We start from the raw sequence: 27,012 nt of genomic DNA, 5'->3' as shown, positions 1-27,012 counted from the left end.
TAAGCAGGAAGTGGTCATGTGAGACTTGATTTAGGAGGTTGGCCATACATATTACAATGTAGCAAAATACACTCCTGATAGGCGTACCCCCAACTTTTTGTTGCTATGACCAAAACATCATGATCAAAAGCAACTTAGATGAGAAAAAGGTTTGATTTAGTTTAGCTTACCGTTCCAGATGGATTACAGTCCATCACGGCAGGAAGTCATAGCCACAGGGGCAGGAAGCTGGCCTGAGAGCCAGGAAGCAGGGAGCTCACATGCCTTCCACACACTGGAAACAAGGAGAGAGCCAGAGCCAGAGCGAGAGTGAAGTGGGAAGGAAGGAAGGAAGGAAGGAAGGAAGGAAGGAAGGAAGGAAGGAAGGAAGGAAGGAAGGAAGGAAGGAAGGAAGGAAGGAAGGTAGGAAGGAAGGAAGGGGGCAGGCTGTGAAACCTTAAAGCCTATGCCCAGTGACATACTTCCTCCAGCAAGGCTCTACTTCCTAAATGTCCCGTAACCTCCCTACACAGCACCACCAGCTGGGGGTCAAGCTGTCAAATACTTGGGTCTATGGGAAACATTTCTTATTCAAACCACCACACGGGGAAAAGCCAGCAAGTTGAAGCTTGAGATTTAAAAGCTAAGCACTGTAGGGAATATCAAGTTTGGATCTAAGGTCTGAAGGAGTAAGTCAATAGTCCTAAGAACCAGTGTTGCAGACAGGGTAGAGGAAAGGACAGGAAGAGGCTGTCCTGGGACCTCAGATGTCTGTTTTATCTGACTCTGACTAAATAGAATCCGAATCATCACTACTTCTCCAGGCTGAACTCTTCTAAATCCAGCCATCTTCTCCAGATAGGAGAACGATGCTTGGGTTAACCCCAGGTTAAACCAAAGGATACTAGTCTACAAATGGAAGATGGCTGACAAAGCTTTCAGAAGGTTCGAGGAGTTGTCGTCCAGCTACTCGTTCAAAAACACATCTATATAATAAATACTCGCACACTTCCTCTCTTCCGCCACAGGATCATTTATTTCCAGATGATTGGAGGCTATTCAACCCCCTCAGTGTCTTATTATGGAAAATTTCCAGCATAACGATGAAGGGAGTCCACAGTGAACTGTTGGTTCTGCACTTGCTGGTTGGCTGGTTTGGCTTTAACGTAAATCTGTCCATCTCTCCCTGCATTAGTTCATCAGTCCAGGTGCCTTTCGGAGTAACATGGAAAAACCATGACGATCCTTTCCCATAAACGAGACAGTTGCTTTTTAACTTCCTTGCAGGTGGGCAGCCTGTGTGTGCCTACCTAGGTGGATAGTGGAAATCAACCTAGAGCTGGTAGCTCTGTCTCTGGATGGTTTAGGTCCCTCCATCCTCCACCCCTTGCCCAAGGCAATTTCACGTTGCCTCTGTAATTACAGTGGAGTCCTGCCAGTGAGTTCCTAGAAAGTAAAAGAGAATTTTGTTTTACAAGTATAGTCCTCTTTTAAAACTAGAATACTGAGGCTGGAGAAGAGTCTTGCCAACAGCAGATGCACAAGAGTTAAAATCCAAGATTCCCTAGTGGCAAAAACTGAAATGAAAAGCCAGTGAGGAAGAGTCAAGAGCTATTAGCTGGGGGGACTGTAGGGTGTTAACAAAACCAGGCTCTGCCCTAATTGGATTAACCAAACAGCTGCCACTGCATGGAAAGGGACAGGGGTGTAATTGTCAGCCATGTGATCAGCATGGGAGTAACAGTACTTCAATAAGGTTGACTTGGCCTCCATTCTTCCATCTCTTGCATTTACATTTAAAATTTTGATTGATGTTTTTGTCATGCTTGTCCCCAAGGAGCTTGTGTGCAGGTTCCTTTTGTTTTGGTGAGTCTAGTTTATCATGAGATCCATCTTTATGTGTTCAGAAATGAGGTCTTATGGCACACTAAAGTTCGTCTGAAAGGCGCCACCCATTAGCACCATGAAAAGAAGTTTTATCAGTCACTTTTCTCATTGCTATAACCAAATGCCTGACCAAAGCAACCTGGGAAGGAGGAATTAATTTTGGCTCACAGTTGAGGGACAGTCTAGCCACCAAGGCTGGGAAGCCATGATGGCAAGAGCCTGAGTCACATGATAGTCACAGTCAGGAAGCAGAGAGCCATGATGTGAGGGCTCAGCTCCATTCCCATTTTTATTTGGTGTGAGACTTTAGTCCATGGAATGGCGCCTCCCTTCTCAACTAACCTAATGCAGAAGCCCTCTCCCTGACATGCTCTGATGTTTGGGAAAAGTCAACACTAGGATGGGGTTCTTAGATACAAGCACTGTCTTGACTGAGGGGATGCTGAGAGCACCGAGGCCTGTAGGAAACAGCAGTATGTCATCAGCTTGGGGTCAGAAAGGACGTCGAAAGGAGACACTGCCTGAAGGCTGATCTGAGAGGACAAAAGTTGGCTGGTTAATCTTGATCGAGTGAACTCAACACGAGAAAGCTTCTGGCAAGGAGATGAAGCAGAAAAAAGAAGTAAAGACCAAACATTTTAAAGTTATCATCTGATTTTTAAAATACACAATCACCCTAGTATTTATTCAATAGAGAAAATTGAATGTCCTCCCCCAAGCCCCATGGCACCTCCAGAGTCTGAGGTGACTGGCTGTCCTGTGGTTGTAGTCTTTGGGGGCCTCCGTGACTATGAGCAGGCTAAAACTGCAATACTATAAGACAGATCCCACACTGCAGAGTAAGACCGGAACCAAAACAAACAAAAACCAAGACGTCTGTGGGCTCCACTAGTTACTGCATTGGCTGAAGATTGCTTCCTGAGAGTCAGGCAGAAAAGGTATCCACGGTCAGTCCATAGGCAGGGCCAGGTAACAGCTGCTTTTCTGCAAGGAGGAAGCAAGCGGGAATGCAAGCGCAAACCATCATCATTTTTTTTCCCAGTTGCCAACTCTTGCAATCTAGTAAGAACGTTCTATGGTCACTATTCACAACCCCAGCGATTCTAAAGTGCAATTATCGTACTAGTACCTAAATTAATAGTTCACATGTAATTCCGATGGACGTTGGCATTATAGAAAGAATAAGGGGGCAGGAATAACCAGGAGGGACGAATAGGGCCAGCAGCGCTTTCCTTATATTTGAACAGACACGCTGAGAGAAGAAGCCACCCAATGACAACTTCATTGATGAGGAGCGACAGCCCGCCCCACCCACTGTGTTTACGTTTGCCATTGTTCCAGCCTGTGATGTTTTGTTTACTTCAGAAGGAAATATTTTCCCCCCTCTGAGATAATTAATTTTTGTCAGCTTCGCGGTTTTTAAGGGAAACTGAGAAACTGTTAATTGAAATACAGAATGAGTCACTGTTTTCGGTAATTTTTGGCAGCGTTCTAATTTGTGTCAATCCCAGCCTAATTATTAGATTTTGTTGGAAGCAGAAAGCATATTTGATTTTTTCTCTTATTGAACTCTTTTTTTCCCCATTTTTTTTTCTTTGAAATATATGCTCTCTGGCAAAGGTTATGTAATTTATGTCAATGTGCGGTGAAATGCAGATACATCTGAAACGCTGAGAGGTTCATTGCGTCATGCTTGGCTCTGCTCAGTGCCTCAATATTTACAAAGCCTGTAGACTGCAGTCTTCCAGCCTCGCTCCTGCCTGCCGCAAGCCCCTGTGAGAAAATGTGATACTTTAAAAGACCTTCTCACTGGTGAGAAGCTGCCGTCTATGGACCATCACTAATGGTATCACGGAAGTGAATTTCCCAGAAGCCATCAGGGAGGGTTCATTTGGAAATCCAATTGAATGTCACTGGCAAAGGGCAGGCACCTAGTAGAGGTGGCCAGTCATGCATCCCGAGCTGTTGGTTGTAAAAGCATTAATCACCATGAACTCATTTACTTCTAATGCAAACATACTGAATTATTCCACAGGCATTCTGCTCCCAATGATCATTAGTGCAGACAACAGGGAGCTTCTAGTTGTGGGTGAGGTTAATAAAATCTGTCAGCTCAATGGCCAGCATAATGGACCTGTTAATGACTCTTAATAGAAGCAGGGTCCTTCCTTCCTACTGCAGCAGAGCAACGGAAGGAAGGAAGAGAGGCAGGTGTCTACGCAGGGCAGACAGCTCCTCTGTCCCTCAGCTCCCATGGTGGCTTCCAGATAGAGACAGCACTGAGATCAGTCACTGAGTATAATCAGGAATCAGAATCTGTTGTGTCTGGGAGTTTTGGTACCTGTGGTGGGAAAGGAAGGGAGTCCCCAGGATGACCCAAGATGGTTCTGCTCTCATCCTCTTGAATGCCTGCTGTAGCTGCTTGGAAAGCACAGGCCAGAAGCTTCCAAGTCATGAATGCCCCAGAACCTTCTCCACCCCGAATCCACCCATAATTCACAATAATGTTAGCAACAACCATGGCAGGTAGTTGGTCACCAGATGCTACCAAGGACCTAGGACTAAGTGATGTGAGTCTACCAAAAGTGCTCAATTATTGTCCCCAATTGACAACAGGGTAGCCCCAGACCAGAGGTCTTCAACTACTGCCCCAAGGTGACATTCAGAAGGTTATGCCCATAAGCACCATGCTTCTTCATTGGAGGAACACACAAAAGCAGCAAACTGTACTCAGACTCATAGAAAGGTACAGGATACAAGAGAGAATATAGAATTTTCTTCATTGTGTGTCCATCTAGTCAGCACATGCAGGACCAGTTTCAAGCAAAGTGCATAAAAACTATGCTGCTACCTTCCATGCCTTGTTACTACAACACAGGATCGCAAGCCCTTAGGATGCTCGGCTGTTCAGTGTCACCCACTTGTGACCCTGGCTGGACCACTCCAGCCCATGATGCTCTCACCCCTCTCCTTAACATGTGCTCTTTACTACCCCAGTCCCACATGTTACAAAACTGGTCACCTGAAGCTCATCGTGATCTCCTTATTGGGTCCTAGCTGTAAGGGACAAAAGAAGCTACCAACTCTTGTGGGGGTCTCCTGAGCACAAGTCTTGTGAGATTGACAATGAGGAGTGCCCTGAGCCCAAGACCTGAGCTCCAGTCCCATAGGCTAGGTACAAGCACACAGACCCTCCCAAACCCTGAGGACTCTGTGACTTGGGTGCTGATAACCACCAGGACTTAGCATCAGGAGGCTTTGGATGCAAGGGCCTGCAAAGAACGATGTAAACCAGGCTGCAGAGTCACAGAAGGGCTCTGTAATCTCTTCAGTCATGAAGGGAGCATTGTGTATAGACCGCCAGGGACTGAACCTAGAGCAGCTTCTTCCAAAACCCAGAAGGGAACAACCCCAGCAGTTTTTAACCAGCAACCCCACCCCGAAAGGGGCACTTCCTGTGTTTTTGGAAATGGGGTTTGAAGTATTTGAAAGATATGACAAAGCAGATGGTTATAAAGAAGGAAGGTATGGGGAGGAAGATGGGCTTAGGGAGTTTCAGAAGCAGCCTTATGACTACTCCATAGCACCTGCCATCCCCAGCAGGCCTGAGCTCAGCGATGACTGCAGTGGGGGAACACAGAGAGCGTGGGATGTGTTTTCTGCCCCCCACCCGTGGTAATGGCTTCAGTACGAGACTACGTGGCACCAGATATAACAGCCGCGAATCAAGAGAAATTAGCAAGGGGGAAAATTCACAGAGAACACCACAGAAGATTGCATTAGTTGTCAGGTGCACAGATCCATGCGTGCACAGAGAGGGAACAGCCCACTTATGGAGAGGAAGCACGTTGAGGCTTCTGGATTGAGAACAGCATGCAGAGTACAGAGGATTCTGAGGGACACCGCCCTGTCCAAGTGGAAAAAGAAAGTATCTGTGGGTGTATACATAAGGGAAAGTATGTGCCTGTGTATGTGTAAGAGAGTGTATTTGAGAAAGTGTGTGAATATACAAGCTTGGTGTGTGTGTGTGTGTGTGTGTGTGTGTGTGTGTGTGTGTGTGTGTGTAGAAGAGCACAGCAGGCGAGGCCAGAGAGGATGGTAGTACATTTCAAAGAGCCTTATAACCCACAGAGGAGTTTAGACTAATATAGCAGGTGACTGGGAGCCACAGGAGGGCCGTGGGCACCCAAGGAGAACGACCTAACTCAAGGGTTGCAAAGGTCAACCTGGTAGTGTACAATTGGATAGACTGGAAAGGGACAAGGGGATTGTGTGCACTTTGAGAAGTAAGGGAGCCCTACCTTACAGTTTGTCATATTTTCTTCTATAGCATACCTCCATATTGCCCTTCTCGCTGGTTGAAGCCATTCTCAGACCACACCACTATCCATCGAAGAAGCTAGGACTCGCCTTGTTGGGTACTTGTAACATTGCCTACATTATCAGGTAAGAATTGCACAGAAAGGGTCAACTGAAGCTCGCCATTGGTGCCGCACATAAACATTCATAAAAGTATAGCATTATTGTACTTAAGTACTTCTGTTGGTGTAGTTGGTGATCTAACCCATCTTTAAATTTCCAGAGGGAAAGGGTTCTTATTGTTTGATTTTAATACTCATGAAAAGCTCATATTCATAGGACACACACACACACACACACACACACACACACACACAGTAAGCCACAACTTCCTTATTCTCCCTTCATGAAAAGTAATTGTCAAGAAGCACACAGCATGTGTTTCCAAGAATATATTGACTTCAGTTTCATTTTCAATTAGAATATTTGAATGAATGAATGATCCAAAGCATCCATATGTACTCCATCTGAAAAGGCATTTGGCAGGTAGAACCAGATTCCCTGCATCATCTTAGGCCTCAGATACGATCACCTAGAGGGCAGTTGCCAGAGATGTGAAGAATATGGGAAATGAATCAAGTAACTGACCTTGATTTCATCATTCAGTCACTCTTTGTAATGCTGCCCAATGGTCTGCAATCAAGGGCATGCATATGACCCTCTGTCTGGTACTTGAGGAAGCCCAGTTCCCTTCCACAGCTTCTTTCTTTTCTTTGCTTGTTTGTTTATTCTGAGACAAGGTTTTATGTAGCTCATGGTGGCCTCAAACTCCCTATATGGCTGAGAATAACCCAATGATCTTCATTTTGGGTCTTCCTATCTCTGCTTCCCAAGTGATGGAATTACAGAAGTGTATAACTGTCTTCGTTAGGGGTTCTATTGCTGCAAAGGGACACCATGACCATGGCAATCCCTATGAAGAAAACATTTAATTGGGGCTGGCTTACAGGTTCAGAGGTTTAGTCCAGGATCATTATGGAAGGAAACATGGCAGCATGCAGGCACACATGGTTCTGGAGAAGGAGCTGAGAGTCCTATATTTGGATTGTCATGCAGGAGGAAGAGAGTGAAACTGGGCCTGGATTGAGCATCTGAAGCCTCAAAGCCCACCCCAAGTGACACACAAGGCCACATCTCCTAGCAGTGCCATTTCCCAGGAGCCTATACCAGTCATTTTCATTCATATCACCACAATTACCTTGCCCAGTTTTATGATACTGGGATTGAACTGAAGGCCTCATGCATAGTAGGCAAGCATTCTCCCAATGAGTATATCCCCAGCCCTGCCTTCCACAGCCTTCTCATATGACACCATTTCATGTCTGAAAGGGCCATACCATCCATGCATAAAACCTGAATACAGAACACATGGCATTCTGGATCATCCCCCCACCCCACCCCAGTCTTTATATGGAAAGCCATTTAGTACAGTGCTCTATTAACAATGAGAGCAAAGCACAATATAACATTTCAAAGAACATGGCAGGTGTGGTAGTTTGAATGCAATTGACCCCCATAAGTTCATAGAGGATGGCACTACTGGAGGTGTGGTTTTTTTGGAGTAGGTTTGGCCTTGTTGGAGTAAGTGTGTCATTGTGGAGGTAAGCTTTGAAGTCTTATATATGCTCAAGCCATGCCCAGTATCTTAGTTCACTTCCTGTTGCCTGCAAGATGTAGAACTCTCAGCTCCTTCTCCAGCACCACGTCTGCCTGCATGCCACTACATCTGCCATGATGATAATGGACTAAACCTCTGAAACTGTAAGTCACCCAATTAAATGTTTTCCTTTATAAGAGTTGTTGTGGTCATAGTATCTCTTCATAGCATTAGAAACACTAAGACAGGACAGGACATCTCAGGGCCTTCAGCAGCACATTTTTCATATAAGTTAACAGTTTGGTACCCAGAATTCCATGACCCTTCTTTCTTTCCTGTAATCTTCCCATTTTCCCCCTACCCTTCCTCATTGCCTCCTCCCCCGGCCCACCCCAAGTGCTAAGGTCTTCCTTGCTTTCTCTTAAAGAAAGTTCTTGTATAATTTAATTTCTCTGAGAATTAAGTGTTCTGTACTGTTCTCCACATTTTGGGGTCTTTGAAGTTTAACAAAGGGATACTTTAAGAACACAAAGCTCTAGTTGGGAACCCCTTTTAGTCAACACCAGGGCCATTGTACTAAGGAAGATCCTGAAGCCATATTGTATGATGCAGATACTGAGGACACAGGGAGGTACAAGAAGCCCATGGCTCTTAGAGACTATCTGGGAATGAGAAGGGACACAGGACAAGGAAGATACAGTGGTTAAACTGGTGGTAGGGTGACCAGGGCGCTGCAGCTGATGGTCAGGGCTGGCTTCTAAAGGGAAGAATCATTTCAGCTGAGATCTGGAGAAAGAGTAAGAACTCAGAAGAAACGAGAGAAAAGACTAGTCAGGCTGAGGGAACTGCTGCCCTGGAGCACCAAAGGAGGCGAGCGCAAAGCTGAATTGGAGGATAGGGAAAAGTTAGGTCATGAGTACAGCTCAGTGAACTTGCATTTACCAACGGAGTGTTTTTCTGGTTTAAAAAAGACTTAAGCAGGGTTACAGAGTCGGTAAGTACTGTGAGTTAAGTACAGAGGTAGGTAAGACAACCGTGGCTGGAATGTGGAAATGGGACTAAGGAAGAAGAGAAGTAGAAACTCAGGAGAGTCAGTGTCAGTCAATGCTCAAACACCACAAACGGAGGGTGGTAACTTATTTATTGGCCGGCCTCTGAACATTAGGGTTCCGATGACTTAGATGCCATGCTCGAGGTCATGAGGTCATGAGGCAGGGGGATCTAGCTGGGGAAGGAACAAGAACAAAACCTAAGGAAAGATTTGAAAGTGCTGAGACTAAGGTGAGCTTTATGCCCACCTACTCACCCAGTCTCCAGCATGGTGGTTTTGTACACACTGGGAGCTGAGCAGGCTCTTGGCCTTGTATACACTATGGAGAAAGAACTAACAAGAGACCCCAATTTAAGGCGGCTTTAGAGCCAGCTTTGTACTGAAATAAATGGAATACAAGTATACCTGAGGGCATTTTGTTGTCCCAGAGTAGACACTTCCATAGTTCAGTCCAGCCCCCAGGAAGAGGGCATGAGATCCTTTGCTGCCCGCTAGTCCTGCCCTGTTAAACAAAATGCACCCTCATGAGCACACACGATCATAGGAAGTTCCCTAGTGGTAGACGCCCATGGAGAAGGGCTCTAGGTCAGTTCTCAGGGTGTGCTGATTGCAATGGGCAGATAGGGAGACAACAAAGCAAGAATGAGATCCTGAAAGCCGGCTGGGCCCCAGGGAGCGCGAGAAACAAACAGGAGTCTACAAGGAGCTGCGGCTAACTCTGCACCAGAGACATCATTCTGATAAAACCTCGGAACAATGGCCTAAAAATAGCTGCCTGGACCCCTGGGGACTGCCTCCCCTGTGCTGTTCACTTTCTGCTACTTTTTAGGTAGCAAAATTGGAGGTTTGGCCCTGCAGAGGGAAAACAAAGCCCTGCAGAGCAGTGATGACTAAAACGGTTCCTTTCCTTTGGAAAGCTTCTGTCACCTAGGAATCTGGTGTCTTGCTTACACCTCCCTGCTCTCTCACCCCGAGACACCTCGCCTCAGTCTGTCTGTGGCAGTGGTGATGGGTGGAGCAAGGAATGTTCCTGCTGCTGGCCTTGTTCCATTTCAAAAAGGGGATTTGAACAGGTTTCCCCTAATACAGAGCTGGTTCTGCTAGGAAAAGTGAGATCATATAAGGCCAGGCTCCAGCCTGCAGGGGACTGCTATTTAATAAGGGGAAAAGAGCTGAGCATACAGACTGCAGGAGCCTGGGCTGGGAAGTGAGAAGATGTAGTCAAAGCACAAGAAGCTGCAAGAACACGGAGAAGGAAGGACAGCAGGAAGAAGGTATCATGAAAGGAACTCGTTAGGGTCTGAGACCCCAAAGACCACGCAGAGTTAGAGCAGCAACAAGCTGTTCACCCTGACTGCGTCCACAGTCAGCAAGCGGAGAGCGTTAAATGCTTGTGAGTCAACCAAATTTCTCCTTTCTGTACAGTCCAGGGTCCCAGACTACTGACCACTCACTTTCAGGGCGGGTCTCCCCACCTCAGTCAACCTAATCAAGACAATCCCTCTAGCCATGCCCAAGAGGCTAACCAAATCAGAATAATTCATCACAAGTATGTGCAGGGGCTTGTCTCCTGAATGATTCCAGTTTTATAAGGTTAACAGTCAGCATTAACTACCACATTCCTCAAGAGTAACAGTATTTAAGCCCATTCCTCACGCACACAATTATAAATCATATTCCAAGAATATTACATGTTGCTAAGAGCTGAACCAAGCTGAGTTCAGATCAGATGGCCATACCCACACTTAAAATTCTCTCCTTTTCCAATTATTGCATCATGGTAAAATCTTTCCAAGAGCCACTGTTTGCTATTTCTGAAATGTAACCTCCATCTTGAACCAGCGCAGTCAAACCCAGTTTTATAGCGTTTACCAGAATTGTTCTAGTATTAATAAAAACTAGTGAGTCAGAAATTGAGATTCAAAACCTGATAAATCCAAGGAACGGGGAGGGATGATAAGTTGACTCTACTCACCACTTACCCACCCCCAATCTGAAAAGCCCCATAAATCCTGTCAGCCCCTCCTTCTCTCTTCCTGTCCCTCTCTATCCAACTTTCTCAGTCTTCCAACATCTCTATGGTTAATCCTGGTCGGCCAATCACTGACTCCATCCTTGATTCAAGTTAGCTTTATTTGCACAGCGGAGTGACAGTGTGAAAAATTCTCCCACAACATGGTTTGTAAAGTCAAATCTTAGCAAGAGTTAGAATCCCAGCCCCATTTTCTACAGTGGTACTCACCAGTCATCATGCTGATGTATGAAAATAACTATCAGGATGTCACACAATGCACCTCTATTACCAGCATTTAGGGGTGGGCTTCTGGGGGTACAAATTAAAAAGTAATTATAGTGCTTGTAACAGAAACTAGAAATACAACACAGTAAAGAAGGCACCAGATTCTTTTGAAATGAAGAATCTACCAGAAATATATCGTTGAAGAAATGGATTAGGTTTATGAATTCATTGGCATGTAATGGGTAATGTAAAGAACACATTAAGGATACTTTTAAGAATTTTCAGATAGTGGCCAGGAAAGATCGTGGTTTCACAAATAGAGATGAGGATGAATTACGAAAGAAGTAGTTTGGAATATAGTGTTTTGTTTTTGAGACAGGGTTTCTCTATGTAGCTTTGGAGCCTGTCCTGGACCTTGCTCTGTAGTCCAGGCTGGCCTCCAACTCACAGAAACCCGCCTGCTTCTACCTACCAAGTACTGGGATTAAAGGCGTGCGCCGCCGCCGCCGCCGCCGCCGCCGCCGCCGCCGCCGCCGCCGCCGCCGCCACCACCACCACCACCACCACCACCACCACCACCACCTGGCAAATATAGTTTTCTTAATAGCCAGTTTAAAATCCCATATTCAGGTTCTATTAAAATCTAATGCTGGCTTGTTGATGATGGTGCATGCCTTTAAACCCCCGCACTCAGGAGGTAGAGGCAGGCAGATCTCTCAGTTCAAGACGAGACTAGTCTACAGATCAAATTCCAGGATGGCCAGGTCTACACAGAGAAACGCTGTCTTAAAACACTCCCTCCTCCCCCCCAAAATTATCACTGGTTCGATTTGTTTAGGGTTTATACATTAGGAAATCACCCCCAAACATCCCACACAGCAGTTTCTCTCTGCAGCGAAGGTTGACACCCACCCACCTAGAGGAAATTCACTGCATGCTTTCTGAATGAAGATGGGTGAAGGGGGTTACAGGTAGCTGATCCCTCAGATGAGAGAAGATTTCTGGAGTCCAAGGGAAAGAGTCAGGGAGCAAATGCTGGGGTAGTTCTCTTGTTTTAATGATCACATGGGGCAGGAGGACAGCTGAGGTAGCCAACAGCTGAGATCGGGCAGACAAGAATCCCCATGGCCTTTAACAAGGGGGAAGCCTCACACCCATGGAAGGTGTATCAGGGTGATGTGGATGAGTTCCCAAACTCAGTCCATGCAGGAAACAGAGGTGAGGTGCAGGAAGGTGTACTCTCCCTGCTGCCTTCTTTCCTCGCTGTATTCGGGCAAACCACAGAGAAGGGATTCCAGCGGCCACAGTGACTCTCCTTCCTCACCCCCTGCCGAATGCCCTCTAACAATTACTGCATGCTTGCCTCGGACTCCCCTGGGTTCCTTCTGCTTTTTCTACTGCCACCCAACAGCTATCCATTCTCTGGCTTGTTCTCTGTGAAAGCGCACAATGGGTTTGCTGATGTCAAGATCTTTCCGTCTTATGCCCTATGCTGGACGGGGAGAGAGAGGTGAAGTTAACAGAAACTTTTCACGTCCCTAGGGAAATGTCCTCGCTTGTGGACTACCTTACACAAAAGGACATGGGAGTTAGGAAGCCCTGATTTCATGTATCTAAAGCAAACCATGTGAACTAATTAATACGGTCTATTAGAGTGTGCTCAGGGATCCATTCCTACCTGCTTGGGGATATTTCTGCTCCTTGTTCCTACTCTGGTCTGTTCTAAGAAACAACCATGCATCAGAAAACACCATGAAAAGCCTTCTGTAATGCATCTCTGCTGCGCACATCTTCATCCTAGTATTTATTATAATGAATGATATCATTGTTACAGTCATCCCACCATACATGTAGCAGGGAGAACAAATATCCTAGCAAGGCAGGTCTAGGGACCAAGCAATGAACTTGGTCACACACTTACATGACCTCAAGACTGATGTTGTCTGTCTTAGGATTTCTGTTACTTTAAGAAAACACCAAGGCCAAAGTGAGGGCGCAGAAAGGGTTTATTTCAGCTTACAACTCCCAAGTCACACTCTGTCACTCAGGAAAGTCAGGGCAGGAAGTCAGACCGGGCAGGAACCTGAAGGTGGGAAGTGAAGCGGAAGCCATGGGGGAATGTTACTGAATTGCTCACCATGCTTTTCTCAGCCTGCTTTGTATAGAATCTAAGACCACCTGCATCACTCACAATGAGCTAGGCTTGACCACATCAGTCATCAAATGTACCACAGGCTTGCCTAAAAACCAAATTAGTGGAGGATTGTCGCTATTGAGGTTCCCTCTTCAAAATGACTCTGGACGGTGTCAAGTTTAAATAAAGCTAGCTAGCATAGTGTCCTAAATTGACTTTAATTGTGACAAAGGGAACATAATATGAAATCAACCATTTTGCCCACTTGAAGTGTGTACTTCAGTGCCGTTGAGTACATTCACATTATACAGCTATGACCTGCATCCCCTATCCAGAACTCTGAACCCCGTAAACAACACCTCCTCATCCCTTCTCTGCCCACCTCTCACACTCACCATCAACCTTCCTGTCTATGAATCTGATGCCTCCTCCTACAAATGGAATTGCGTGTGACCTTTTCCCACCGCAGCGCCTTCAAGGTTCACACCTATGTTGTGACCTACGTTCAAATGCTTCTCCTTTTAACGTCATGTTTTACTCCCCCATTCACCCACCAATGGCCTCTTGGGCTGTTCCCACCTTTGGTCTATAAACTCCAATGCATGGATATCTTTGGGTCTCTGATTTCAAGTCTCAGAGCATGTTCTCCAGTGTAATGAGTATATGAGGCAGATGATAACCCGTCTTAACACTCTGAAGAACCGCCTTACAGTTTTCTTAGCCGATGGCGTAGAAAGAATCCAGTTTCTCCATATCCTCACAAACACATATGTTCTGTGGTTTGTTTCGGGTTTTTTTTTTTTTTTTTTTTTTTAAAGATTTATTTATTTATTATGTATACAGTGTTCTGTCTGCACACACCCCTGCAGGCCAGAAGAGGGCACCAGATCTCATTACAGATGGTTGTGAGCCACCATGTGGTTGCTGGGAATTGAACTCAGGACCTTTGGAAGAACAAGCAGTGCTCTTAACCTCCAAGCCATCTCTCCAGCCCTTGTTTCGGGTTTTAATGGTAGCCCTTCTGTGTAAGATGTGATAGCTTGTGACTTTGATCTGCATTCTCCAGATGTGATATCTGACATCTTACTTGTTTATGTTCATTGTGGAATGTCTATCAAGTCACCTGTCTGTTTCTAATTGGGTTGTTTGGGAGTGTTTTTGAATTAGGCAAATTATTTACATATTCTCTGTGTTAGCTTATTAATATACTTATGATTTGCACATATTTCTCTGCATCCTGTAGACAGCCCTTCTACACTGTTGACTGTTTTCAACTAACTCTCAATCATTGGATTTTACCAATAAGAACTCAGGAGCCAGATGGCTGGCATGGAAACCTGCTAGCCCAGAGAGGCAGAGAAAGCATCCAGCTGACCTTCTTCCTCCTCTGATGTCCCAGAAAGAGTTTTCTTCTACACCAGCTCAAACAAAACTCTTCAAACTGAATGTCCCTCCCTTCTACTTCCTGTGCATCCCTCTGTCCATCCTCCTGACTCCCTCTTACTCTATGATTTTTTTTCCTGTCCAACTGGTTGCTTGCTCCACCTCTTGACCTAAGGGTTGACTTTATTTAATCCTGTTTACAATATTCAAGCAGAAAGCTCCTGGATTAAAGGTGAGTGCTAGGACTGAACCATACCACAACTAGAAACAGGTTTTTTTTTTTTTTTTTTTGAGTAAATAACACAATCTCAGGGCTCACAGTGTAATCAAATATCCTGCAACAGTTGACAGTATCCTTTGATGCATAGAGATGAGCCTGTAAATTCCACACTTCAGCTCCCTGTTGCCCCACCCTAGTCCTGGCCCCAAATATTAGCCCTTGTCCACAAAACACTTAACAAACTGAATGTATTTGAAATGACAGAGATTCCATTCAGGTTTTTGAAAGCTTAATTAAGAACAAAGCCTTGTTTTTCTGAACTCCTCTGATAGACAGCCATGTTGGAATGCTGTTTCTCAGGCCTGGTCTATCTTCCCTCTTACAAAAGAACTCTGCTGTGCTGTCCATGACTGCAGGAACTCCTCCCGTCAAACTCCCACATGCCAAGCATGGCCTCATGTATCTTACACATAAAATACATGGTTTACAAACACATATTTCATTCTAGTCATTCTTGCAGCATCCCGATGAGGTGTATGCTATTTGGATCCCTGGTCTGCACCAGCAGAGTTAATAAGTTGCTGGAGGTGATGCAGCTAATAGGTGGCAGACTGAACATTTAAGTCACAGAATCCTCTTCCAGATTCCATGCACTTAACAATTGTAAGCTGCAGCAAAGCGACATCATCCCTTCACACATACTCTGTGTTTTAAGTTATTTCAGACTTTGGCATCCTCGGTGCAGTTGGCTTCCAGCGTACTGCATTTTTAGTCCTCACTTAGACGTCATGGCTTCTCTCCCAGCATTTCTTCTCTTTCCTTTGGCTCACAGAAACAACTTATCGTCTATCCTCACATGAGTAAGTTCTGAGCCTCTCTACCAACCCATCCATTCCTACCTAGTGCTGGACCCCTAAGGATTCCTGTGAGCTGAAGTCAGGGATAACAGACAGTCTCCAGGCATCCTGTTTTAGAACAATGATGCACCATCTCGACCCCTCCTGGGTCAACAAGACTTGGAGAGCTGAGAGAAGCTGCCCTGTCCTCTTAGGTACCAATACCAACAGCTGCACACATCCCACTTCAGCTGCAGGCAAGAAAACTGACACCATCGTCACAGGTCCAATGCCTCAGTCAGCTGTCCATCTCAAAGAAAGCAATAATTCCGCCATGTGCTCACATACCCACCTTCGCTGATAATGTGTTGTGGACCTCTATCCTTCCACCAGGATGTATCACAAAGTACTAGTTAAGGAAAAGGCCAACTCATTCCATGAAAAAAGATGTTTTATTAAAACAAGTAACAGCACTAGGAGACGACCGACTCCCTCCTGTAGATATGCGGGAATACTTTCACATGTTGACAAATGCTCGCCTGGGGCTGGTTTTCACCTGCTGTTCCCCTGTCCCTCTGAACCCAAGGTGAAAATAGCTTACTGGCTGCTATGATCATTTTGACTTCTTGTTTATGCAGGATCCTGTGGCGCTACTCTCAGACCGGAAACTGGGTGTACCCTGTGTTTGCCTACCTCAGCCCACTGGGTATTATCATCTTCTTCTCAGCTGCTTACATCCTGAATGCCGGCATCTACCTTCTTGGAGAGAAGATCAATCACTGGAAGTGGGGTCAGTGCTTCCCTCTTGTCCACAGTCCACAGAGATACTTTTTCTTTTTTTTTTTTTTTTTTTTTTTTTTTTTTTTTTTTATTTATTTATTTATTATGTACATAGAAGAGGTTGCCAGATCTCATTACAGATGGTTGTGAGCCACCATGCGGGTGCTGGGAATTGAACTCAGGACCTCTTGAAGAGCAGTCAGTGCTCTTAACCTCTGAGCCATCTCTCCAGCCCGAGATACTTTTTCTTATTCCGTCTCCACTCTCCACCCAAACCAAAGGAAAACTTATATTTTTGGTTTTAAGCCTAGTCTTTAATGGCTGAGCTATCCCTCCAGCCCCCAATGGAAAACTTAGTCCAAACCAGAAGACCACACTGCTAGGTACCTTTGTTCACAGAGCTCAAGTAGGTTGTATGAATGCTGGAAGAAGAAAAGCCAGATGCAAGTTGGCATTCCCTTGGAGAACTCCAAGGGTCTCTTCTCTTCTGTCAAATAATATCTCATTTAACTCCAAGACCAAATCATCTTTTGAAATTTTAGGACCCAAAGAACAAGGTGTTACCACCTCAGACATGAGGGGGAGAATCCTATAAGGGTCTTCACTCACCCCAGTGAGGGCTTGAGGGATAGGAACTCTTAAAGTATGAGTTGCTTTCATCCTAGAAAAATGTGGCTCTTATTCTAAACTGTAAGAGATAGCTTATTCTGAGCTAAATGTGAGTAAACATGGCCCAGTAAACATGGACTCAGGTTGCTCTAGATAACATCCTCCTCCTCTACTGAAGAAGGGACATGAACTTACAGAGTCACAGAACAAAGGACAATAACAAATCAATGCATTAAACCAAACATTGATGTATAGATGGGGACATCAGGTAGGTGGGCCCATGGGCTACAGCAAAATGGGAAAAACTCTGCTCTAGGTTTCAGATATTATCTGATGACTTTTAGTCTGGAGGATAGTGGAAGTCAGGAGTCTGTCAAGTTAATCCATTCCAAAGGTTGCATTTTTTTATTCCTTTTTTTCTTTAAATTTAAAATTATTTTTCATTTTACATACTAACCCCTATTTTCTCCCCCTCCCCTTCTCCTGCTTTCCCCCACATTCCCCCATCCCATCCCCATCCCCTCCTCATAGGGGGTAAGGCCTCTCTTGGGTAGTCAACACAGTCTGGCATACCAAAGTTGGGGTAGGACCAAGCCCCTCCGCCCAGCATCACTGCTGAGTAAGGCATCACACCATAGGAAATGGACTCTAAAAAACCAGTTCATGTACCTGGGAAAAGTCCCATTGCCAGGGGATCCACAAACACATCAAGCCACACAACTGTCACCCACATTCAGAGGGCCTAATTGGGTTCATGCAGGCTCCCCAGCTGTCAGTCCAGAGTCCATGAGCTCCCACTAGCTTGGGCCAGCTCTCTCTCTGGTTTTTCCAATCATGATCCTAACCACCCCACCCTTGCTCCTATAGTCCCTCCTCTATCTCTTCAACTGAACTCTAGGAGCTCGGCCAAGTGCTTGGCTATGGGTGTCTGCATCTGCTTCCATCAGTCACTGGATGTAGGTTCTAAGATGACAATTAGGGTAGACACCAATCTGAGTACAAGGGAGGCCCAGTTCGAGCACCCTCTCCACCACTGCTATGAGTCTTAGCTGGTGACATCCTTGTGAGTTCCTGGGGATTTCCCTAGCTCCAGATTTCTCCCTAACCCCTTAATGTTTCACTCTGTAAAGGTATCACTTTCATTGCTCTCCCTCTCCATCCCTCCCCCAACCTGGCTATCTCGAACCCTCATGTCCTCCCCCCCCAATTCCCTTCCCTCTACACCCCCTCCCAGTTTACCCTTTCACCTTCCTGGGGTGATCCATGTGTGTTCCTCTTATGATCCTCCTCTTTACCTAGCTTCTCTGGGGTTGTGGATTGTAGCCTGGTTATCCTTTGCTTTACATTTAATATCCACTAATAAGTGTGTACATACCATGTTTGTCTTTCTGGGTTACCTCATTCAGGATGAATTTTTTTCTAGTTTCATCCATTTGCCTACAAATTTCATGATGACATTGGTTTTTACCACTGTGTAATACTCCATTGCATAAACATACCACATTTTCTTTATTCGTTCTTTGTTTGAGGGGCATCTAGGTTGTTTCCAGGTTCTGGCTATTACAAATAATGCTGCTATGAACATAGTTGAGCAAATGTCCTTGTGGTGTGGTTGAGCATCTTTTGGGTATATGCCCAAGAGTGGTATTGCTGGTTCTTAAGGTAGGTTCATTCCCAGTGTTCTGAGAAACACCCCTACTGATTTCCAGGGTGGCTGTACAAGTTTGCACTCCCACCAACAGTGGAGGAGTGTTCCCCTTTCTCCCCACCCTCTCCAACATAAGCTGTCATCAGTGTTTTTGATCTTAGCCATTCTGACAGGCAGAAGATAGTATCTCAGAGTTGTTTTGATTTGCATTTCCCTGATGGCTAAGGATGTTGAACACTTCCTTAAATGTCTTTTGGCCATTTGAGATTCTTCTGTTGAGATCTACACCCCATTTTTTAATTGGATTATTTGATATTTTGATGTCTAGTTTCTTGAGTTCTTTATATATTTTGGAGATCACATTCCAAAGGTTTTATGTGACAGTCTAAAGGGATGGTAGGCCAGATACAGAGGTAGACAACAAATAGCTATTAAGGGGAGTAAAGATAACCCAGGATAATTTTGGTGCAACATCCTTGGAATTTGGGAGAGGGCGGTAATAGTTTGTTTATGTTTTAATTCTGCAAAAAGACATGCAGGAATTCACCGTGGTTTTGTATATAACAAAGTGAAGAAATCAGCTGTAGTCACCACCCCCAACCATTCAGCTACCAGCAGTTCTGGACCATCAAACAGAAATGGCATTTCCCACCCATTCTCTGCCTCCATGAGAGGCATAAGCTTGTGGGTACAAAGAGCAGGCAGTTTCCAGGGGCCCAGACAGAGCTACTTCGAAGGGATGCTGAGAGCATGGAAAAAGATGTTCAACTTGGATCTGTGCATTTGCTTCTTTGGGGAGATTTAGTTTGTTTTTTAATTTATTTATTTTACATTCTGACCACACTTTTCCCTCTCTCCTCTCCTCCCAATCCCTCCCCCACCTCCTTTCTGCCCCCCTATCCACTCCTCTTCCATTTCTGTTCAGAAAGGGACTTAAAGGGAGTGTTTTCTATGAAAGTAAATGTTTAAAATGAGATGCTACAAACAAGAAACAAAACTAACTTAAATGCAAAAATAAAAACAAGCTCCTAAAACCAGTATTTCAAACCCAGAATTCCAATTCACAGGGAAATCACTGAGAGGTGGGGATTGGGATTTCAAATGTATGGCCATCTAATTCTAGCAATTTGAGGCTCCTTGAATTTCTGGGTAAAGATTTCTGGTGACTTTCAAAGATCAGTAATTCTGAAAAAGAAACAGGAGGGAGGAAGTAAGGAGATGGAGGAGAGGACTAATCCATTTGGAATCTGATGGATAGAAATACAGATAAAGAAAACCCAATTACTTAGAGATTATCAAGAACAGTAGGTTTTTAAATCAGTTGTATTGAATTTGAAGATGATTGATGTTTTAAATTGTTCCTTTACAAGAGTGAATGTTAAACACCTTGAATTAAAACATGAAACATCACTCCTGAATTCTAGGGACTCGCACACCCCTGGGCTCTGAGAGCACTTGCACACACGGTGCACATAAAGTCACACACAGACAGACAGACACACATGCACATAAATAAAAAGAACAAATGCATTTTCAGAGACGGGGTTTCTTTGTGTAGCCTTGGTTGTTTTAGAACTAGCTGTGTAGACCAGGCTGGCCTCAAACTCACAGAGCTCTCTCTGCCTCTGGAGTCCTGGGATAATAAATACATTTTTAATAAAATAAAATATTACTGTATTTATTATCCTTCAAATCCCCATAGCAGCAAGCCCCTAATATCCTTTACTGCCCAGCAATGTGTCCAATTTTTCTTACAGCCAATACCAACATACAGGCTCTCACTTTCCAAGAACATGCACATGATGTACAAGATGGGGATTAGTACAGAGAACGATGTACCTCTCCTCTAGCTCTGCATTCGTGAGAAAAACAAAGAAACAGATGAAAAGTCTTACATTGCATCAGAATAGAATAAAGAGTTACATCCTGAACAAATTATCACTCATTGCAAAGAACCAAAAGATAAGGGAGAAAATGTAGTGAGGGCGGGCCATGGTTGACACTCACCTATAAGGTTCCCGCTTGAGAGGCTGAGAGACTAAGGCCAGAAGATCAATCACAAGCTCAAGGGCCAGCCCAAGCTACTGCCTCAAAGCAGGGGAAGGTATTAGAAGAGAAACTAGACCCCTCAAAATTCCAATGGCAGTGAAGGCTGTTAAGTGACTGAGCTACCACAGGACTGTCTGTGTGAACCTCCACCATCCACTCTCCTAACAGGATTGTGGTCCTCCCTCCCCCAGCTTCCAGAAGAAAGCCCCAGCCGCAAAGCACACAGACTCTTTGGGACTCAGTAACTATCTTGGTGTTCTCTCATCCTTGTCTACACTTCCTTCCTTTCCCTCCCTCCGGCCCCCATGGGTTTATACCCCCACTCTATCCCCAGCCTTTGCCTGGCTCACATTCACTCACTTACTTCAGCTTACCTCCTCTAGGATGGCTGCCCTCATCTGCCCAGGTTGGACTCAATGTCCTTTCCAGTTGTCCCGTGGCTCTTCCTCTATCTGTTAAATGTCAGACTTATCACTTTAGCATTACTGACTTTGCTAGAGCTTTAGGGTTTTGTCTTTGTAGGAGGCCTTGAGCTTCTTAAGGGTCATTAGCCATTTTTGAACATCCATTTCTGCGTGTTTTCCCCATGACTCAATCAGAACAAACAGTTTAAAGGGGGTCAATGGGCCTTTCTCTCTAGGCAGGAAGAGAAAATTCTTACAAAGATTTTTCTGGAAATAGCTGTCAAGAAGGTATCTCCAGTGGTTGTAAATTAGGACATTTGGTCAGGAGTTGGTGTCTAGGCAGGTGGAGGTGCGGTGCACCCACTGAAGAGCTGCTGAAGAAAGAGGTGCATATCAAAGCAGGCCATCTAAAGCAGCCAAGATCACTGAGAGAGTCATCTTGCATTGTGCTTCTCCAAGGCGGTCCACTGAAACCAGAAAATGTTCTTCACATTTTCAATTCAACATCTCAGATGAATGTAGTTGTAGATACACATCTGTCAATACCTAGGAGCCCATTTAAAAAAAAAAAATTTTGTCTTGTGTTCTGACTACTGGAGTTATAAAGATATGCATGATATCTGTACAGATAAAAGGATTTTCTTTGCCACACCAACAGATGAATATTGCATATTTGTCTGAAACTCTCTAGCCTTTGACATATATGAAAGGATGAGAAGACTGGAGAAGTCAGGGTGGATCTCACTGACTGCCAACCAGCAGGCTTCCCACTGTGAAGCATTCCCTTCAATCAAAAAGTACTCTAGTAAACAACATTATTTCCCACTCAGAGTTTGAAATCCACTTTGTAAATGTCATTTATATAAGATAGATGACCTATTAATAAGTTGGCAGTGTTTCCATGCAATATAGAAACATGGTCAGAGATAAATTTTGAAGACACAAGGGAGCGTGGAAATTGCTCAGCTCTGAGAGAATGCAAAACTAAAGATCCATCTCATGCCTCTGTATGCTAGAAGCAAAAAGAAAAACACCATTTCTGAGGAATTCAAAGCATGTAATTCTCTACAGAATAAAGTGATCTCCACACACAGAATTGTGTGGGAAGGTGACTTCTCCGTGTTGGTGGGCATATTAGCCAGCTTCTCATTGCTGCAGTAAAACACCCAAGAGAGTTAATAATGTCAACAAGCAGAAAGCTCTGTATGTACCTTACAGGTTTTTTTTTTTTTTGGGGGGGGGGGGTTCTATTGATTTAGCTTCAGGTGAAAGTAGCATATAGGTTAAGGTCAGAGTGCTTTTTAAAGATCGAGTAGGTTAATACATCTCACACTATAAAGAGAGTAATAAATGGGATCAAAGCCAAGGCAACTACCAGTCCTATGAGAATTTCTCCTTAACCCCGACAACCTAAAAATCTCCCACTATGCCCTGCCTCTCAAGTTCCATAAGCTCCCAACAGGACTGCCCTGAGCCAAGACTAATCACAGTGGAGACTTGGAGTTAACTCAAATCACACCCATGCCAGTGCAGTGGGTAGGTAGACATTTCCTAACATCCCACCTGGATGCTTAAGTTTGGATGGAGGAGATTCTGATGTACAAGAAGGAGGTACCCTCCTCTTGAAACAGCCCTTAAACCATCATTTCTGTTTTACTCTGAGTCTTGGTACTCTGCACTAGGCCTGAGGAGAGAGGTTATGGTTACAGTCGTATGTAAGAGGTGAGGCTTGGAAAGCACATGGGTAGAGAGAATGTTAGAAGTCCTGTGAGTAAGTGCAGAGCAAATATATTTGAGAAATGTATATTGATCAAGCCTTTGACTGTGAAGGAAGCAGCTTGCTATTTAGTTGACAGATGATACTTACTGGGCTCAAGCACACTGCAGTAAAGAGGAGGAGCTGTGATTGAACCTAGAGCATAGAGAAGACTTACTGGACAGGCGTGGTGGTACACATCTTTAATCCCAGCAGTGGGGCATAAAGAGGCAGTTGTCTGTAAATTCAAGGCCAGCTGGGTCTACAGGGTATGTTCCAGGCCAGCCAAGGCTACATCATGAGACCCTATCTCAGAAAGAAAGAAAGAAAGAAAGAAAGAAAGAAAGAAAGAAAGAAAGAAAGAAAGAAAGAAAGAAAGAAAGAAAGAAAGAAAGAAAGAGAGACAGAGAGAACACAAACAAATCTGAGAAGACTTACTGGAGTTGGTGTGACTCACATAAAAATGGAAAAAGAATGGAATGAATGAATGTAATATGGAGCCTGTAGGGCTCAGTAATACTTCGGCTTTGCTGAAGTGATTGCAACAATCTGAACTGATGAGAAGGATGAATGCAAGGGTGGTCATAAGGATCTTGGGATCAGGAGATAGTAGTTTTTAAGGAAATCAAGGTGACCGAAAGGCCACAAGCAGGACTTCAAGATACCAGTCACCTCCCTAGAGAGATGGCTCAGTTGTTAAGAACAACAACTGATCTTCCAGAGGATCCAGGTTCAATTCCCAGCATCCACATGGTGGGTCACAACTGTCTGTCACTCCAGCCACTGGAAATCCAGCACACTGTTCTGGCTTCTGAGGTCACTGTATACACATGGTACACAGATATGCATTCAAGCAAACACATAAAATGAGAATAAGTAAAATCTTTAAAAAAAGGCCCAAAAAACTAAAACAGTCACTGTAACCTCTGAATATGCTGAATACTAAGGCAAATAGAAGATTTGTAATAGATACTGTTTTTCCTGGCTTTGTTTGATTTTATTTTTAGCAGTGCTGGAACTGGACTTGCACACCCTACCTAGGAACTATATTCCCAGCCACAATGTGTATTTCTTAAAAATAGAAGTGTTGGATGTGGCAGTCTGAAGGATGAATACAGCCGGGCATTTTGTATGTGTTTGTTTGCTTTGGAATTAGCATATAATACATTGTTTCATTGTGGCATTTTCTTTTTTCTTTTCTTTTTTTGTTTTGATTTTTCGAGACAGGGTTTCTCTGTGTAGCTTTGCGCCTTTCCTGGAACTCGCTTTGGAGACCAGGCTGGCCTCGAACTCACAGAGATCTGCCTGCCTCTGCCTCCCGAGTGCTGGGATTAAAGGCGTGCACCACCACCGCCCAGCTCATTGTGGCATTTTCATACATTTATTTTTGTTGATCCTTCTCCCCACTTCTTCCCCACCCGTCTGTCACCCACCCCCGCCTCCTACTTTCTACTCTCATGTCCCAGGTGTTCTGTTACACTCTTCCCTTTTTTTTTTTTTTTTTGTTTGTTTGTTTGTTTGTTTTTTGAGACAGGGTTTCTCTGTGTAGTTTTGCGCCTTTCCTGGATCTTGCTCTGTAGATCAGGCTGGCCTTGAACTCACAATGATCCGCCTGTCTCTGCCTCCCGAGTGCTGGGATTAAAGGCGTGTGCCACCGCCACCCAGCTCCTCTTCTCTTTCTTAAAACCTCCATTTCCCCTCTCAACCCCTTTTCTGATTTCCAGACCTATACCTTCGTCATTCAAACAACCCACTTATGCACACGTATATAACAATTAGAAGCTTGGATCTACATATGCAAACTTGTGTTTGTCTTTCTGAGTATGGATCACTCAATAGAATAATTTCCTGGCAAATCTCATTTATTATATTTTTGACGGCTGAATAGTCCATTGTTATGTGTGTTACAATTTTGTTATCTATTCCTCTGTTGGTGAATATCTAAGTGCTCCCATTTTCTAACTTTTTGATCAGCACAGCAATCAACCTGGATGAACTAGAACTTCTATGGTAGAATACGGCGTTTTTGGATATGCCCAGAAATGGTGTAGCTGTGCCATATGGTAGTTCTATTAGAACTGTTTTGTTGTTGTTGAAGAACCTCCATACTGATTTTCACAGTGGTGACACCAGTTCACACTTCCGTTAGAAATGAACGGTGCTCCTCTTTCCACACGTCCTCCCCAGCACCTGACTCCTCTTTCCACACGTCCTCCCCAGCATCTAATGTCCTTTGTTCCCTTGATCATGGTCGTTCCAGCTGCGGTGAAATGCAAGTTTATTTTTATTTTGCCTTTCTTTGATGGCTAAGGGTGTTGAGCATTTTTTAAAAAATGTTTATTGATGGTGTTTCTTCTTTTTAGAACTGTTTGGTACTTGTGGAGCGATAGCTTTTGTTTATTTTTTAATTTTCTGAGTTCTTTATATATTCTAGATACTAACCCCCAACTGAGGCATGGCTGGCCATGCTTCTCTCCTGTTCTGTAGGCTGTCTGTTCACTCTCTTGCTCTCCTGTTCTGTAGGCTGTCTGTTCACTCTCTTGCTCTCTGTTCTGTAGGCTGTCTGTTCACTCTCTGGCTCTCTGTTCTGTAGGCTGTCTGTTCACTCTCTTGCTCTCCGTTCTGTAGGCTGTCTGTTCACTCTCTGGCTCTCTGTTCTGTAGGCTGTCTGTTCACTCTCTGGCTCTCTGTTCTGTAGGCTGTCTGTTCACTCTCTGGCTCTCTGTTCTGTAGGCTGTCTGTTCACTCTCTTGCTCTCTGTTCTGTAGGCTGTCTGTTCACTCTCTGGCTCTCTGTTCTGTAGGCTGTCTGTTCACTCTCTGGCTCTCTGTTCTGTAGGCTGTCTGTTCACTCTCTGGCTCTCTGTTCTGTAGGCTGTCGTCTGTTCACTCTCTGGCTCTCTGTTCTGTAGGCTGTCTGTTCACTCTCTTGCTCTCTGTTCTGTAGGCTGTCTGTTCACTCTCTTGCTCTCTGTTCTGTAGGCTGTCTGTTCACTCTCTGGCTCTCTGTTCTGTAGGCTGTCTGTTCACTCTCTGGCTCTCTGTTCTGTAGGCTGTCTGTTCACTCTCTGGCTCTCTGTTCTGTAGGCTGTCTGTTCACTCTCTGGCTCTCTGTTCTGTAGGCTGTCTGTTCACTCTCTGGCTCTCTGTTCTGTAGGCTGTCTGTTCACTCTCTTGCTCTCTGTTCTGTAGGCTGTCTGTTCACTCTCTGGCTCTCTGCTGCTGTGCAGCTTCCGGCCTGGGAGCTGGAGCATGAAATCACTACAGCACTACCAGACCAGAGATACTACAGTTCTGATTCCCACAAAGAGGAAGAGACTGAGCTGAGAAAAAAAATTTCAAAGTTCAACTAAGTATTTGGCAATAGACAGGATAGATGATAAGCTGTGGAGAGGTTATCAGTTTCAAAGCTTGTGCCAACATTAGCAATATGGTGATACCAACCTGTTAGCTGAATGGAACATATTCTAGTAATGTCACACATGGTTTCCACAGAAGAATGACCCTATACTGTGCTTACCCAAAACAAATCCTGTGTCAGTACTGATATAAATCGGATTGGGAGAAGCCATGGAGGACCCCAAATCGGTGGACTTCCACTCTTCTATTTCCTCTCTAATTTCATTCAGTCTCTTTGTCTCTGTCAGCAAAGTCTCTGCATTTTCCAATGGATGTGTGCAGTACACAGCCCTTACTCAAAGCACTTGCAATTGGAGGCTGATTTGAGGATGCTGTGAAGACCAATAGACCAATAGCATCACTGAATACCTGGCTAACCACACACTGAGCTCCAAGGCAGAAGACTAGATTGCTTCTTGTCCTTGTAGCAATAGTGGCTGTTTTTCAGAGTTCATCTCTCCTTGAGAAAAAATGTTTTTGACTTCCCACTGCCCCATCAGAGTGACTGTTTACCCACTCCCAGAATACCCATCAGGGAACCCTGTCTGAGGTATCTCTGTGTCTGTTTGTGCAGGTGCCACAGTGAAGCCATGGATGAAGAAGAAATGACTGCACACTATTTTCCAAGAGCCATGGAAGAAGAAACCTAAGAACTGGTCATCTATCTATTATTCTCATTATCA

The 27,012-nt window shown here is 44.6% G+C and overlaps 1 protein-coding gene across 4 annotated transcripts in view; it reads left to right on the top strand.

The window, feature by feature from the left end:
• Adtrp (androgen dependent TFPI regulating protein) overlaps positions 1–27,012 on the top strand; it is a 95,627-nt gene that overhangs the window by 68,526 nt on the left and 89 nt on the right. For all 4 annotated transcript variants that reach the window (XM_076573226.1, XM_076573227.1, XM_042278394.2 and 1 more), the window contains exons 5-7: positions 6,197–6,312; positions 16,324–16,475; positions 26,904–27,012. The exon at positions 26,904–27,012 is cut by the window's right edge and continues 89 nt beyond it. In XM_076573226.1, the coding sequence (XP_076429341.1) occupies positions 6,197–6,312; positions 16,324–16,475; positions 26,904–26,938 (303 nt within the window). In that variant the 3' untranslated portion in view covers positions 26,939–27,012. The remainder of the gene's footprint in view (positions 1–6,196; positions 6,313–16,323; positions 16,476–26,903) is intronic.

This window comes from Peromyscus maniculatus, chromosome 5 (genome assembly GCF_049852395.1).
Source record: "Peromyscus maniculatus bairdii isolate BWxNUB_F1_BW_parent chromosome 5, HU_Pman_BW_mat_3.1, whole genome shotgun sequence".
NCBI classification, from domain to species: domain Eukaryota; kingdom Metazoa; phylum Chordata; class Mammalia; order Rodentia; family Cricetidae; genus Peromyscus; species Peromyscus maniculatus.
This window is presented reverse-complemented; position numbering and strand designations above follow the sequence as displayed.